At 35.5% G+C, this 14,425-nt stretch overlaps 1 protein-coding gene across 15 annotated transcripts in view; it reads right to left on the reverse strand.

Moving 5' to 3' along the window:
- Positions 1 to 14,425, reverse strand: part of ERC1 (ELKS/RAB6-interacting/CAST family member 1) — a 302,166-nt gene that overhangs the window by 106,432 nt on the left and 181,309 nt on the right. For all 15 annotated transcript variants that reach the window (XM_068661239.1, XM_068661266.1, XM_068661249.1 and 12 more), the window contains one exon: positions 3,354 to 3,514. In XM_068661239.1, coding sequence (XP_068517340.1) covers positions 3,354 to 3,514 — 161 coding nt within the window. The remainder of the gene's footprint in view (positions 1 to 3,353; positions 3,515 to 14,425) is intronic.

Here is a 14,425-nt window from a genome sequence, read left to right on the forward strand (position 1 = left end):
AAAAGATAATAGTAAATTATTCTTGGATAAGTAATACACTTTGTGATGTGCGCCAGCAGGATCAAGGATTCAACTCTGACACACCAACTACATTATATAAGTCTGCATCACTTGAATTATAGAGCTAGCAAAGACTTCAATTAGCAAGAAAGGGCATAATTCAGGAAAGGGCTGTTGGACAATTTTCTAAAGGAACAGATTGAGAAATGCTCCAACTGGGATTTATTGACCTTGAAGCACATGACTTGGGAGAATCTTCTGGTCCTTCTGACCAAAACAAAAGGCCTGCCTAGACAAAAAAAATAAAATAAAATAAAAAAGTCTCTTCTCTACATGCAGACACAGTGTCTGTTCTCCTTCCCTATAAGTAGAGAGTCCACTGCTACAGTTTTGGCAATTGCATGAACTCGGCCCCAGATTAGAATGTTTGTGCTCGGTTATTTTCACACACTGCCAAAATTTGCTGACAACACCAGGAGAAAAAAAGGGAAAGGAAAACTGGTGATTTTCAACAGTTTATAACTCAGCTCAGCCTAAGCAGGTTTTTATGGGACAAAGAACAGAGATTTCTCTGTAGACAGCACTTTATTCCTGCCTAATTTAAAAGATTTGCTGTGAATGATGGAAACATTAGAACTTAAAGAAAACATAACAAAACAAAAATCCTAGCAGTTCACTAATGTTTTTTTTTTTTACAGTAGATCATGTTTGTTGATATCAATAGAGAGACCATTATCTAGCTGCTTCATAATTATTTATAACAAAGATTATTTTTTTTAAAGAAAATAAAAATATTAGACTTAAAGACAGAGGTGTTCAAAATACATAGTACTTCTTTAAGGAGTGAAATTTCTTCCTTGGAATACTTCATATTTCTGCTGTTCCAATGCCACAGTAGTCCCTAAAGAGTGTGAAATGATCTTCTCAGAGTTACAGAGTCAGTAGTAAACACAAGTTGTACTCTAAGAAATGCTATTTTAAATGTATATTATCACTAACATAATACCTAACAACTTCCTAGTACAACCCCAAGGTAGCTTTCTGGAGTAATCTTGCTGCTTTAATTTTCTTTCAGTCCACATCTAGAATCTCCTAAAGCAACATAATCTAAGCTATTCTTCTTGTATATTCCTCTCATTCTCCCCTACCTCATTAGTTGACTGTAGGGCCCAGGCTGTTAAACTTACACCTCTAACAAATTGCAAATTTAATCAGAGCTGCATTTAAGTATCTGAAACTCTTCCACTGAAGTGTGCCCTAAAACTTGGGCAACAATATTGCTTTATGGTAATCATGAAAAGTAGATGTACAGCAATTACTGTTTTCTGTTAAGGATATCAAAATCTGTTCAAATGCTTCACAAAACTGACTAATCATTCAGTTGCTGTTATTTTTTAATTGAGACAGTAGAAAACATTTTGTCAACATTAGAAACTTCTGCAAAACTGGAAAACAGCTGAGAAGAGTACTTTTTAAAAGAGGCATGGACTGGGAAAATGTGGCAACAAAGAATATACTGAGGTTCCTGTATATAAATATAAGATATTTAATTGACTGGGAGTCCTCACTAGAGACTTGTTTGCAACAGAGCCTCTCAGTGAGCATGAGTTTTTGAAGTTTGGATGCGTTTGGCAGCTTTATAGAACTTTAAGACAGATCAGCTATGTCTAAAACATGTTTAGCTAGTTAACTATACAAATGTAATGTTTTTTCCATCTTTCCGTCCATGTGCTGACAGCATTACCATTCTCTCCAGTGTTCTTCTTCTTCCTTCTGAGGTACAATGGATCTACCAGTTTATGCAGTTCCCAATACTAAATTTCAGTACAATAGCTTTCCAACAATAACTTACTTAGCTAAGAGAGGTCATCATTTAAAAGAAGTGAGTAGTTATATTGAAAGCGCTGGAGCTACACAATTTGAAATACATTTCAGGATATACTATACAATACATTTATATTTTAATGAGAAGGTTTGGCAGAGCAGTTTGGCAGAAGAAAGTACTGCCAAGTGATTGGATATGGGATATATCTCCAGTTGCTTTGGATTCCCACATCACCTTAAGAGCTATTCTTCCCATCCCCCAGTACACCAACTCTCAAGCCAGTCAAATTTATAGCTCAATAAAACTTTTTTATTAAAAATAAGAAGTGTGGCTTTCAAGTACTGCAGTCTTCCAATGTCCCTATGCCAGGTCTAGATCAGACTGTAGTAGTTGAATATGATGCTGAAGAAGCTTGGCCCACTTTGCAGAGCACTCCTAAGTTAGAGTTTCAAGATCTAAGCCACCTCTCTTTCCATTTTGTAACAGCTGTTTTTCTATCCAAGAAAAGAAAAGGAGGGGAAAGGGGAAAAGAAAAAAAGGAAAGAAAAAAAAGAAAGGAAAATGAAAGATAAAAAGGAAAAATGAAAGAAAAAAGGAAAAATGAAAAAAAAAGGAAAAAATAAAATAAAGAAAAAAAAAAGGAATGAAAACAGAAAAAAGAAAAGAAAAAAGAAAAGGAAAGAGGCTAGTATAGAAAAGCTAAATAAATAAATAATGGCTCACAAAAACCACAGTGGAGGAACCACTGCTGGTCCTGCCAATAAAAATGTTCCTTCTCTTCAGGGCTGGCTAAACAACTGAAAGTGTTTCTAATGAACTGCTGGCAGCACTATCCATCATTGCACTAAATGGATTCATGTCTCCCTAAACTAAGGATAACTATTCATCTATAATGCACAGTCAGAAATTAGGAAGTATTTAAGCCTTAGAAGTCTAATTCCTCGCTTTTCCCCATCTCAAAGCTTGGTTTTATTCAGGTCTCCTTATGTAAAGATGACAAGAGAAGTCTGATAGAGAAATTCAGTCTCAGTTCAAGTACTAATGAATCATCCACATGAGTCTGAAAACCACTTTAGCAGACTAGACATCTGCTGTATCATTTCAGCATTGCAACTATCTGACAATATGTTTGTCTCATCCCTCCTTCCTTTTTATCATTTGTTACATTGACTTGTGTCTTCCCTTTAAGTAGATCATAGGCCACTCTAGACAAGATGGCACATTCATAAGACTTAAAATAATTGGGTCACAACAGTTGTTTAGGAACATTGAAGATGCCATTGTGCAGATAATAGCTTTCTACTGCAAATGTTCAGAAGGAAGATGTGTTTTTGAGCCCCAACAGAAGTATGAAAGTAATGTAGATAATCCCTAGTCAGAAGTCACTTCTGAAGACTTGACTGATTATATAGATAGCTGCCTACAGAGGCATACTCGTACAATGGTTGTCTTTACGTCACTGGGGATCAGAGAAGAATTCAAAAATATCAATAAAACATGCTTACAAAAAATGGTAAGAAACACTTACTTCATCTCCAGGACTTCCTCCAAATGTTTTCTTCTTTCTGCTCGTAGGTTGGTCAAATGGGTTTCCTTCTCAGCCAAAGACTGTTGAGTAGAGGACAATTTTGCTTTCATAGACTCCAGCTCCTGCTTAACCTTCTCCATGGCCATCATCAGCTCCTCTACCTAAAACATTTTTGAGGAAGGCAGGAAGAGAGAAAAAAAGTACGATGTGATCACCTGGAACTTAAAGGTCACAACTAAATCAGAGTCTGAGGTTACCAATGCATGTACACTGCATAATACTGTAGACCAGAAGAAGCATCATCTAGCACTGTGGAAACTACATCTACACTTGACGGAAGCAGCATTATATTATGTGGCTTAATATGCTCTGCTGACTGGAACATTACCGTTATGATACCGTATTACACATCTTCAACTCTTCAATATTTCTATTTTAGAAAATGTACCACAAGGATAAATAGATGATCTATATGAATTAAATTAGCTCAGAAAATTGCTAGGTATTAAACAGAACACATGGATAATATTCTGAAAATGTTACTGTAAGTAACTTCTAAAAAGAAGCTACGTATGTACTTTAAGAATGAAGTTAACAATGTTTCTGAAGTAGGGAGAGGACTGGGATACCATGCAGATGTAAGTAAGGATACTTTCCTCAAAATAAATGTTGAACAATGCTTATAACCACATTTTGTGATTTAGCAACATAAATTACCTTCAAAGAGTTGCTGATAGCACACAGGTAAAGAACAACGCTCTTATCTCCAGGTTATTACAAGATGGGAAAGGTTCACAATTATCATAATTGTAGGTTCTAGAATAGATGCCGCACAGATGAATCTAGTTGTATTTTGTTCTGTACTACGAGCAGGTTTTGTCACAGCTGCAGTTCATCACTTTAACATGCAAAATCACAATAAATGCTGAAGCATAGCTATATGTAGTATAAAAAAAATTGGGTATTTTAACAATAATTTTATAGTAATGTTAGATGTCACAGAGATTTCTTTCACCAACATCATCCTTATAGATTTTATCTATCATAACCAATCACTCATAAATAATTTTATAATGTGTTTCAAATGTGAGAAACTCAGATGTTACTATTGCACACGATCAAACATTCATATAAATTTAGTATGACATTACAGCATTGTATTGCATATCCCCAGACAACAATCAACTTGTGCTTCAACCTAGAAGTGAATTACTGAAATTATATTAAGCTCAATTTCTATTTACATGGTTTTACAATGAGTTGGGAGCATTACTCACTATACAGGTACTAGAGGATGTAAGGTGTGGAATATACCACTGCTTGCTGTAATAAATCAAACACTCCAAAAGGCAGAGCTATTGGCTCAGGACAAACATTGATAATCATCCTCAATCATTTATAAAGCAAAACTGTAATTTAGAATTGGAATATTCATAAAATCTAACATAGACATACACTGCTTAAGACAAAATGCCTATCTACTTACACTAAACTGCAGCTGATAATAGAAATTCTTGTGCCCAGCAAATTAAGAAAAATTTAAGAAATGTCATTGTCAAAAACTATTCAAAATGTACAGCCAATACTTCATCCAACAATCAGCAGACTGAAGGGGAATTTCAGTGATGCATAGTCAAAACTGGCTAGCATGCATAAAATAACCAAGTTTTCCTGTCTTGTTCCTGTGCAAAACAAGACCAGAACCTCTGTCAATTTTTAAAATAAACAAAGAGAAAGCCCTGTAGAAAGAAATGGGGAAAAGTTAGAAAAGAACATAAAGAAAAACTGCAGAAACAATGAATAGCAAAAGTACTTCTGGGAAGAAAACTGATACCTAGAAAGAGAAAAATAGTAACATGCTGGGCAAGTGAAGGTGTACTAGTATATCAACTTCTACTTCCTATGGCTGGATCAGAATTATCTACATAAACATTTTCCTTTAAATCAAGGAGAGAAGAGGCATGGCATCTATAAAATCCTCCGCTTTTAACAAAAAGCAACCTCAAATAAACAAGTCCCCAGCCAACTGCAACAATCTAAAAGGTTTGTGTCAATCTGTCAGTTGCCAAGATAAAACAATCTTTGAAGCAACAACTTTTCCATAATGAAGTTTGAAAGATTTCTGCCATCTGTCATTCCATTCCCAGTCATCCAAATTTGTGATATTAACACCAAAGGATCCGTTTGCTTGATGCAGATCTGTAGCATAACAGCTCTGTGCTACTAACACACAATGAGGCTGGAGGCCAATAGCTAGGGCAAGGCAGTCACTGCTGGGTGGCAAGATCAAACCCTTCAGCAAAGGCTTATATTAATTGGAGTACTGACTTCTGTGGGTATTATATTCTTTTTCTAATCACTCCATTTGGTAATTTTTTCATTCTGAGGTTTTATTCTATGTTTGTGAATGTTAACATAAAATTGATCTAATCATATATTGGGAACAGACAAAATGCGAGTAGATTTCACGTGGCACCAACAACTTTGCTTACTGAACTGTCACTACCTTCCATTCTGTCTAGAACCCATCATTTGTCATGCTACTTACTAAGGACAAAATTCACTGAAGTAGTAATGTCTGTATTTACAATAAAGACTTCATTGTTTGAATTCATCAAGCTATAGATATTCCATGGCAGCATTTCCATTAAACTTATAGAAAAGAAAAACTTTTTATGTGGCAAGTTATGAATCTTAGTGCAGATCTGTTTATATGTCCCTGTAAGCAGTCCTGTGAGAAATGATACAGAAATAATCACTGGAAGCAACTTCCTTGCAATAGATGTCTAATTTAGCCTATACATGAAACTTTAAATCCACCCTTGATTTTTTTTCCCCTGAGAGCATCTAATTAAATAACAAAGAAAGTGTTTGCCAATAACCAGAGATTTCTGAGACATGCTGTTGACATTTTTAATTTAACTCAAGGTAAGCTTGTGTCCAATGCCTAGAAAGCTCCTATTTCAGAATGTGTAAAGAGCATACTCTCACTCCTCTTCTCTCTGTGCTGAAATGATAGTATAATGACATGAAAGAATCCATAGTTCAAATGTATATGGGGTTTCAATCATGCAGATGGTCCAAGCTGTTATTCTTGTTATATTTCTTTCCTTATTCTTTTTTTTTTTTTTTTTCTCCTTCTGGTCAAGTATTTGAATACTTTTATGATCAAGTGAAGAAGACTTTTAATGAAAGGTCTCAAAGGGCATGACAAAGGGACTTGACTATTAGACTAAGAACCATGCATACTCCTAAACTGGAGATATGGTACCTCAGATGCAGTGATACATGGGAAACTTACAGTTTAATGTCTAACTACTGAAAAAAAAATAGATACGTTTTCATTTTTCTGACTTAGGGAAAAAAATTGTATTTCTTCCAGTATAAATACAGGTGGGTTATGACATAGTTGTTTATGTTCATTAATGTATCTCAAAAGCTCCAGGCAGAATACAAAAAGATGGAATTTTAGAAAACAAAGATACAAGGACCACTAGGAACAATTTATTTTCAATGAGCATTTCATAAATCAATCACTAAAGATCTTGTTTTCAAAACCACCTCAGGAAGCTAACTTACATATTTAAAATTATTGGCTTTCTGAACATAGGCCTGTCTTGGATAAACAACAGATTAGCATTACAAGACAAAATGTACTAGAAATCTGTACTTCTGTCCAAAATGAATTAGGCCACCAAAACAAAAGGTCTTGAAATTGCAAGTCAGTAGTAAGAATACTACAAGTCCTGAAAAAAATAATTAACATTTCTCATGAAGTTCTACTCAGTGTCTCAGAGGACCCTCTCCAACTTTTTTTCAGATCCTGAGTTTTTAAGCTATTTTTCATTTCACTGTGTACATTAATGAAATGATAAAGGGACTGCAAATTTCTGCATTATCTTTTACTGAGCTGAACTGATTAGACTGCAGGACAGAGAGAAAAGAAAGAAACAGACATGCAAAGAAAGACAAAGACAAGAGTTCTGGCTCCATGTAAACTTGTTTGGATACCAGAAAATTTTCCCAGAACAGATGTTAAGACATGGAAAAAGCACAGGCCAGACTTGGGACTTAAGTATGTAATTTAACTGCCTCAAGTAACATATTACAGGGAGAATGCATTGAGTCTGACATAACCTGGATTGCCAGCAGGACCAGATGGTTTGCTTAAATCACGAGCTAATAAACCTTTACACAAAATAGAAGGAAATGAATTATGGTTTCATCACAGCCCCATTTTTGTTAAAGCAGTAGGGTGGCTTTAGGTACTCCTAAAGACCATAACCAAGACACTTAACTAAATTCTTGGCTATTCTGAATCGAGGGAACAACTTTCACATTCTTATAGCTATTGGGACAGCTGATGGGTATAGCTTTTTGAGAGCTAAAATATCAGGGGAGAATGAGAGAAATAAGTAAGCAGTAAAAGGAGAAATCTTAGTTTTCAGTAAAATTAGAATGTTATTTCTGGTTTGTATATTAACGACAGCCATCAACTGGAAGACCTGTTGAAAGCTCTGCCACACTGGCAGCAGAGCAGAATGCCCCTACCACATGCACAGCTCTGGCTCTGCATCAAGCCCCTCTTACTCACTACCACTGCAAGAACATGCATATTCTGGAAGGCGTACAGAGAAAGTGGGCACAGCTACTGGCCTCTCTGTCACGACAATGCTGTCACATTGTCACTAATCCTTTTGAAGCACGTATGTGAGGTTAAGATGCTTTACCTCTGCTTTTATTCTGTAAATGTAAGGATACTGTAAGGATATCCTAAGGTGAGCAGATGTTCATCACGTAAAGAGAATGCTCTTCCCTACACTGTACATGCTCCACATGGTCATTGTTAATGAACACTACCATGAGATCCTACACAGACAAGTGAAAAAAAATTTTTTTGAATGTTGGAATTCCTTAGCTGAGATCCTGCCTAAAGAAACTGGGAAATAAACATAGCAGAATGTTGTGCAACGGTTACAGTGTTTCTGTATATCACATTTTCCTCCATCCCAGAGGATGTCAGATTTGCAGCACCCCTTTTGCCAAAGTCAACTGTGTCTAGTATTACAGGGCTGTGGCAGACTGCATGTACTGAGAAGAACAGTTTTGTTTTTTTCACAATAAAGAGGGGAGTTGGTGTCAAAACTGAGAAACTGGCTGGTGGATTATCAGTTCTGAGACAAGGCAAGGTTTCTGATTATCTGTAATATACAGCAATAATTTTAGTGATAAACTCTATATACAACAAGACTTTTAGAGATGAACTGCGTGTTTCTTTACATTAATGTGTATCCTTCTTAAGTCTTTGAGTCACTGATGACTCTAAGCAATGAAGACTAATAGTCAGACTGACCAGAGGATATCTGACATTACAAAGTCACTCCTGTAGTACCCACAGAAACACAGGAGTACTTGAGTACCATCGGGAGTGATTTTTGCTCATATTCTGAGAGCCTTGTGTTCTTGGTATGAAGGAGAAGGAATCAAAGCTCACATATGTTTAGGAAAGAGAAATGTCTCCTGAGCTTAGACGTTAGGACTGAGGAAGTCACAGCTGTGTCCTGTTCGGATGTTTGGAGGTAGCTTTGACAGTTGTATCTCCTAAATGAGGGCTATAAGCCATATAAATAAGCAATGGCCGGCTGCTGGGACAAGAGCTCTTGAGAAGGAAGCAATAATCCTCTCTGCTTAACACACACACACTAAATGAGTCACATTAGGAAAAAAAAGCGAAAGACTGAATTCAGATTTCTGTTAAGGACAGAAGCCTGTTGCAGTCTCCATCATCTGAAGACTATAATAGGTTAAAATTGTATTTTTACATTTTACTGAGCTAGAACCTTCAGTTGATGAAGTATATTCACTATGCTTTTTAACCCTTGCAACCATACCAAAGGAAGCTGACCAATTTTATTTTATGTGGATCTACAGTCATATAGTCATATGTCTTGTGTTCATCTTCATGACTAACAATGAAGTTCTCCAGTCCCTTGAGAACAGAGCAGCAATGACTACTTCGAAAGATAACAAACAATCTTGACAAAAGTTGGATTTAAAAACTGGATTTAAAAATTACTACGTTAGTACCATTTAAAAATCACTACAGAGGTAGACAAAGTAGAATTTAGCACACTTAGCACTTTCTGCAGAATTTTGCACATACAAATTTAGCACTATTTGTTAATCCAAACAACCCCTTCAGAAAAGTGGCTAATTCATGATACTGCAAGCACAGCTCTAAACAAAGACATCTTCAAAATAGCTTGACCTTTCTTAGGGTACATCTGTGATTGCTGCTAAGGTGGTAGTAGTAGTAGTAACTGGGCCAAAGGAAGCCTTTCAGCTCAGACTTATTACCAAAGGATCTAAGCTCACAAGGAGTCTGCAAACCACACCGGCTTTCCTTTCGTTGCATTTTAGATAGTTTCATGTTAACTGGGGTATGTCACCATGGCAGACTTAAATTTAGACATACCCTAATAATATTCAAAGTAAATATTTAATGCTGTGCTACACAGCACAGATTGTCAATTTATATAGTTGCAGATTGATTCTCCAAAGAGAAAAATTCTGGGATGATGTATTAACTCACTACATGTAGTGAAAAATGGTATGCTAATTCACCATTCAGCTTCAACACTCTTCCCAGAAGATGTTAAGGATCATGAACAGTTACTATGTGAAAGCACATGCATTTACATGAAGGTTGAACATATGGCTAAAGTTTAACTGAAGAAGTACAGTCTCATTGGCAAGCTCAGGAAAGTTTCCACCTCTGCTAACTTGAGGAAGCAAATCTTTAGCATTGTAGTTAATAGAAAACAAAGATCAGAATCTAGCCACAGCAACTAAAAAGTAATCCCACTGTTCTGAGCCAACTGAACTAAGGCTACAATTCATTGAAGGCTTTGAAGGAATCTGATGATAAACAGCAGTACAGCAACGTCTGGAAGCTTTTGCGTCAATAGGAAATGTTTCAGAAAGAATCCTCAATTAAATTAACCTCAAATCTCTCTCTGTCACTCTTTTGTGTTTTTTTTTGTATAGGAGAATGGTCCAGAAATGAATACAATTTCTTTTCTTGCATTTAATGTATTTTGGTGAAAAATCAGTTGTCACGAAAAAGTGTGTGTTTTTCTAATTTATAAATTTAATATACAAGTCTTATGATTTTTTCTAATGCTTTAATCTACATATTATTGTATTAAATTGCAACCTTAGATGCAAGTGTAAGATCACAACTGGAACATGGAAAAGAAATTCCAATTGGAAAAGTTACAGCCCTAGCTTTAAGCAAGTATTAAAGCAAGTATTTGCTCCAGTCCTTACAATTCCAAGTGAGCTTTACTGTAAAAATCTGCATGACTTTCTCTTTCAAAGCAGACTTAAAGGCAACAAAAGACTTTTTTCTTGAGCCAGAGCAAATACAATATTATGTAGAATTAGGCACTTGAGAAAATACTTTATCAGGTAGAGTGGTGGCAAGATGGAGTTTTCTCTAGTATGCTTGACTATATTAAAGGAGATAATTTGAGATCAATACTTGTCTATTAAAAATTTAAAAGGAATAAAAATCCAGACAAAACCATTGGTAAGATTCCTCTTTGCACCAAATTTCCATGAAACAGTTTCCATCAATATTTCTCATTTCATTAAAACGAAATACTGATTTAAATGGAGAAATGCTCAATGTATATTTTGAACAGAAGCTAGCTATAATTTCAGTGTCCCCAATTCATCAAATTTAGCTATAATTTCAGTATCCTCAAGTCATCAAATTTTGCTCACTTTGCAACTGGGCAACAAGTTTAACAAAATTAAAAGATTTGGGGTTGTTTTTTCCCCTATAATGTTAGAAAAAGATTTCTGTCCCAAAGTCTTTGGTTATGATATTCTATTTGATATTATTTTCTGTTAATTATTCATTGAAGAAAAAAAATCCGTAAAGACCCCCAAATAGGTACAGCTGAACACACCTATGACAAGAATAAAAACTGTACTCTGTAACACCTCCTAAAAAGTACATTACTGAAATCAGAAGGAATTCTAGAATTTCCCTGACATACTGAATCACCCCTCCCATGTATGCAGTGTGACTTCATACCAATCTGGATATTTGTAAAGGGGCTACACAATCCATTAAATTACTCTGGGAGGACAAAGTAAATTTAGGGAGAAGCTTCATGTCTAAAAATGACTGTCACTGGTGGCAGTCATTTTTACCATGGACATTTTTACCATGCACTGTGTCCATTTTTACCATGGACACAGTGCACCTCACGTATCCAAAATACTTCCTCTAACCAAACAAAAAGAATCAGACAAAAGAATGAAAACATTCTAGATCTTTAAAAACAATTGCAAGACTTCAGGCTAATCATTTTGTTAAAAAGTTCTAAAAACCATTTATATCAGTACAGGAAATTTAAACCTAACTTTTTAGTACATATTTTAACTTAATATGAATTAAATACACATACGACTTTGTATGTGTATGTATATACATACTCTCACAAAATAGATTGAGTTTGGCAGACTGTTATAGAAAGGAGTTTTGCAGAAAATATTCAAGAGTTCAGCCAAATAGAGTGTAGACTGCTTAGACAAATCGATGAGAAGCAAACAGGCTCCAGCAGCTTCACCCCCAAACCATAGCTTGGATAACTGCCTTGATCTTCAATCACTTGGTTTACCAAACTTCTCAATAAGAGATAGAGAAGAACAGATGAAAACATTAGTTAAAAGCAAACCATCCAGCATCTGTTATAGAGGAGACAAGATTCTGACATTTCTACTGTGCTCAGAAAACAGCTGTAGGTAAGTAGCTCGTGAGAAATTCCACTTTATATTTTCCACTTACAGAGACCTATAGGAAGTAACTATGTGCAAGAATTTGGGCTGTGAAATAACTACTACATTAGACATATTTTAGAAAATATTTTAGATCTGTTCCAGTAACAGAATAGCACAGCAAAAAGGAGATATGTTTAAATTTATTTCGCATTTTTAGAAGATACTTGATTATAGTCAGTGCTGAATGTTAGGGTCCAATACATAATAATTATGTTGTAAATGTTTTTTCTATTCTTACAAGAAAAATAGTTAAAGCAGTATATGTTAGGAAGTTTAAACAGGATCAGAACGGTGGTCTGATGGCAAGTGCAGATGAGGGGGATCATCCAAAACTTTGGTAGACTTTTTGTATAGAACCTTACGGATACAACAGAAAAGGCTCTTGGAGGCTGAACTGTATATTCAAACCTCTGCAGACCCTGTACTTACAATAGGGAAATCCTGATGAACAGGAGGTGGGGAAAAATGAAAGAACTGGGAAGGAAGTTCTAGCTGACTGACTTATTAACCAATTCCATATTTTCCTAATAAACAGATGCAAAGTCAAAGTGGGCACATATGACAGAGGATTTCAATAGTTTTGTTATCAACATATTTTACACATCATATTTGCATGACTGAAGATTAAAACCTGCTGAAATAGCTTATAAAGACATTAGGAGGAACAAATTAGTGTAAGAATGTACATTTAAACAATACATTACTATTACAATATTCAGTGTTTTGTTTCTTCTCAAAAGGCTAGGCAGAGAAACCTGCCATGTGCAGGATAAAGAAACAGGGTATGACCACAGATAAAGCTATTTATAGCTATAAGTTTATATACTTAACCTAAGTTAAAATTTCCCACTGAGAACTGTAACTTCAAAAAACGTTGATGGAAGGTGTCAAAATCAGACTGCTAACTCAGCAATTTCAATTTAAGGAACTACTTAAGGAAGAAAGCAGAGAATAAGCAATGGCTAATCTTTCATGTGTTTATTTGCCATAACCTTTTAGGGTACGGAGTTGGGTGTTAGCTGACACTGTATAGAGTGAGATAGCACTTAAGCAGGATTTGATATTCATGAGAGAACAGAGTTACAATATTATCAGCAGTGATACTACTGAAAGCTCTGAAACTATTGCTTTTCAAATTTGAAGGAAATAAAATAGGACAGGTGATAAAATGTGATGGTCAGGCAGTACACCATCACACTCTTAGAAATATCAGCCTACTGTAAAAGCCACAATAACGGCTTTTGGTAAAAACATTTTTGGCAATAATACTAATGCAATTTTGGTAAAAACAATACTAAGCAATTCCTGGTTCCATTTCTGTGTCCTGCTCCCACAATTCAATGCCTCCTCAGGTGTGCTTCTGTTGTGTGTGGGGATCCATGAATGAGATTAGCAAATAGGTCCCTGTGAAAAAACTCATTCCAAAATATAAGATAATTACTAATGAATTAGGTCATTCCTCCATTTCACAACAAGGCACCAGCAGGACTCAGGCTGGTAAAACGAAAGAGATGGTCACTGAAGCAAGGGGATAAAAGTGAACAAAGAGAGGGAGGGCACAAGCACCTTAGATTAGTACAATTGCTAATTTCCTCTATTTGTGAACTATGCTCTCCAGTAATTAGGGATCAAAATGCAAGTAATTGTAATACTGTGTTCCATGAGCCAAGGACCTGACACTACCTATTATTGCCACTGAATTATAAAATCTGAACTTCTGTTTCACTTTATTGCACAAAAAAGCCTTATTTTTTTCATGAAGAAACACATTCCAAGCATTGTTCTGGGAATGGTGCTGATTATGATTAAGACGATATATACAATAAATTTCTGCCTCCTACTGCAATCTTATGGAGACTATTAAAAAAAAGAAAAAAAAAGAGGTGTCCATATACCCATATACTTTCAGATTTCAGTCTAATGGGTTGAACTAATGGGATCAGGCACAGTCTATAGCTATAAGTAATTTACAGTAATATTTACATATAGGATTCAACATGTGAAACAACAAAACCAGCTGAATATACTGGAAATAAAGAAGTTGTTGAAGAACTTTCAAACCTTCGTATCCATGAAGCTTTTGTCAGCTGGAGAAATCTGGCCAAATATAAACTGTGTGTTAACACACTTAACCCTAACCCTTCACACACATGGCCAGGATATTCTCAAACACTGGATTAAAAAGAGCAAGGTTTTAGTCTGAAATGGGTATCTGAGGA

Source organism: Anas acuta, chromosome 1 (genome assembly GCF_963932015.1).
Source record: "Anas acuta chromosome 1, bAnaAcu1.1, whole genome shotgun sequence".
In the NCBI taxonomy this organism is placed as follows: domain Eukaryota; kingdom Metazoa; phylum Chordata; class Aves; order Anseriformes; family Anatidae; genus Anas; species Anas acuta.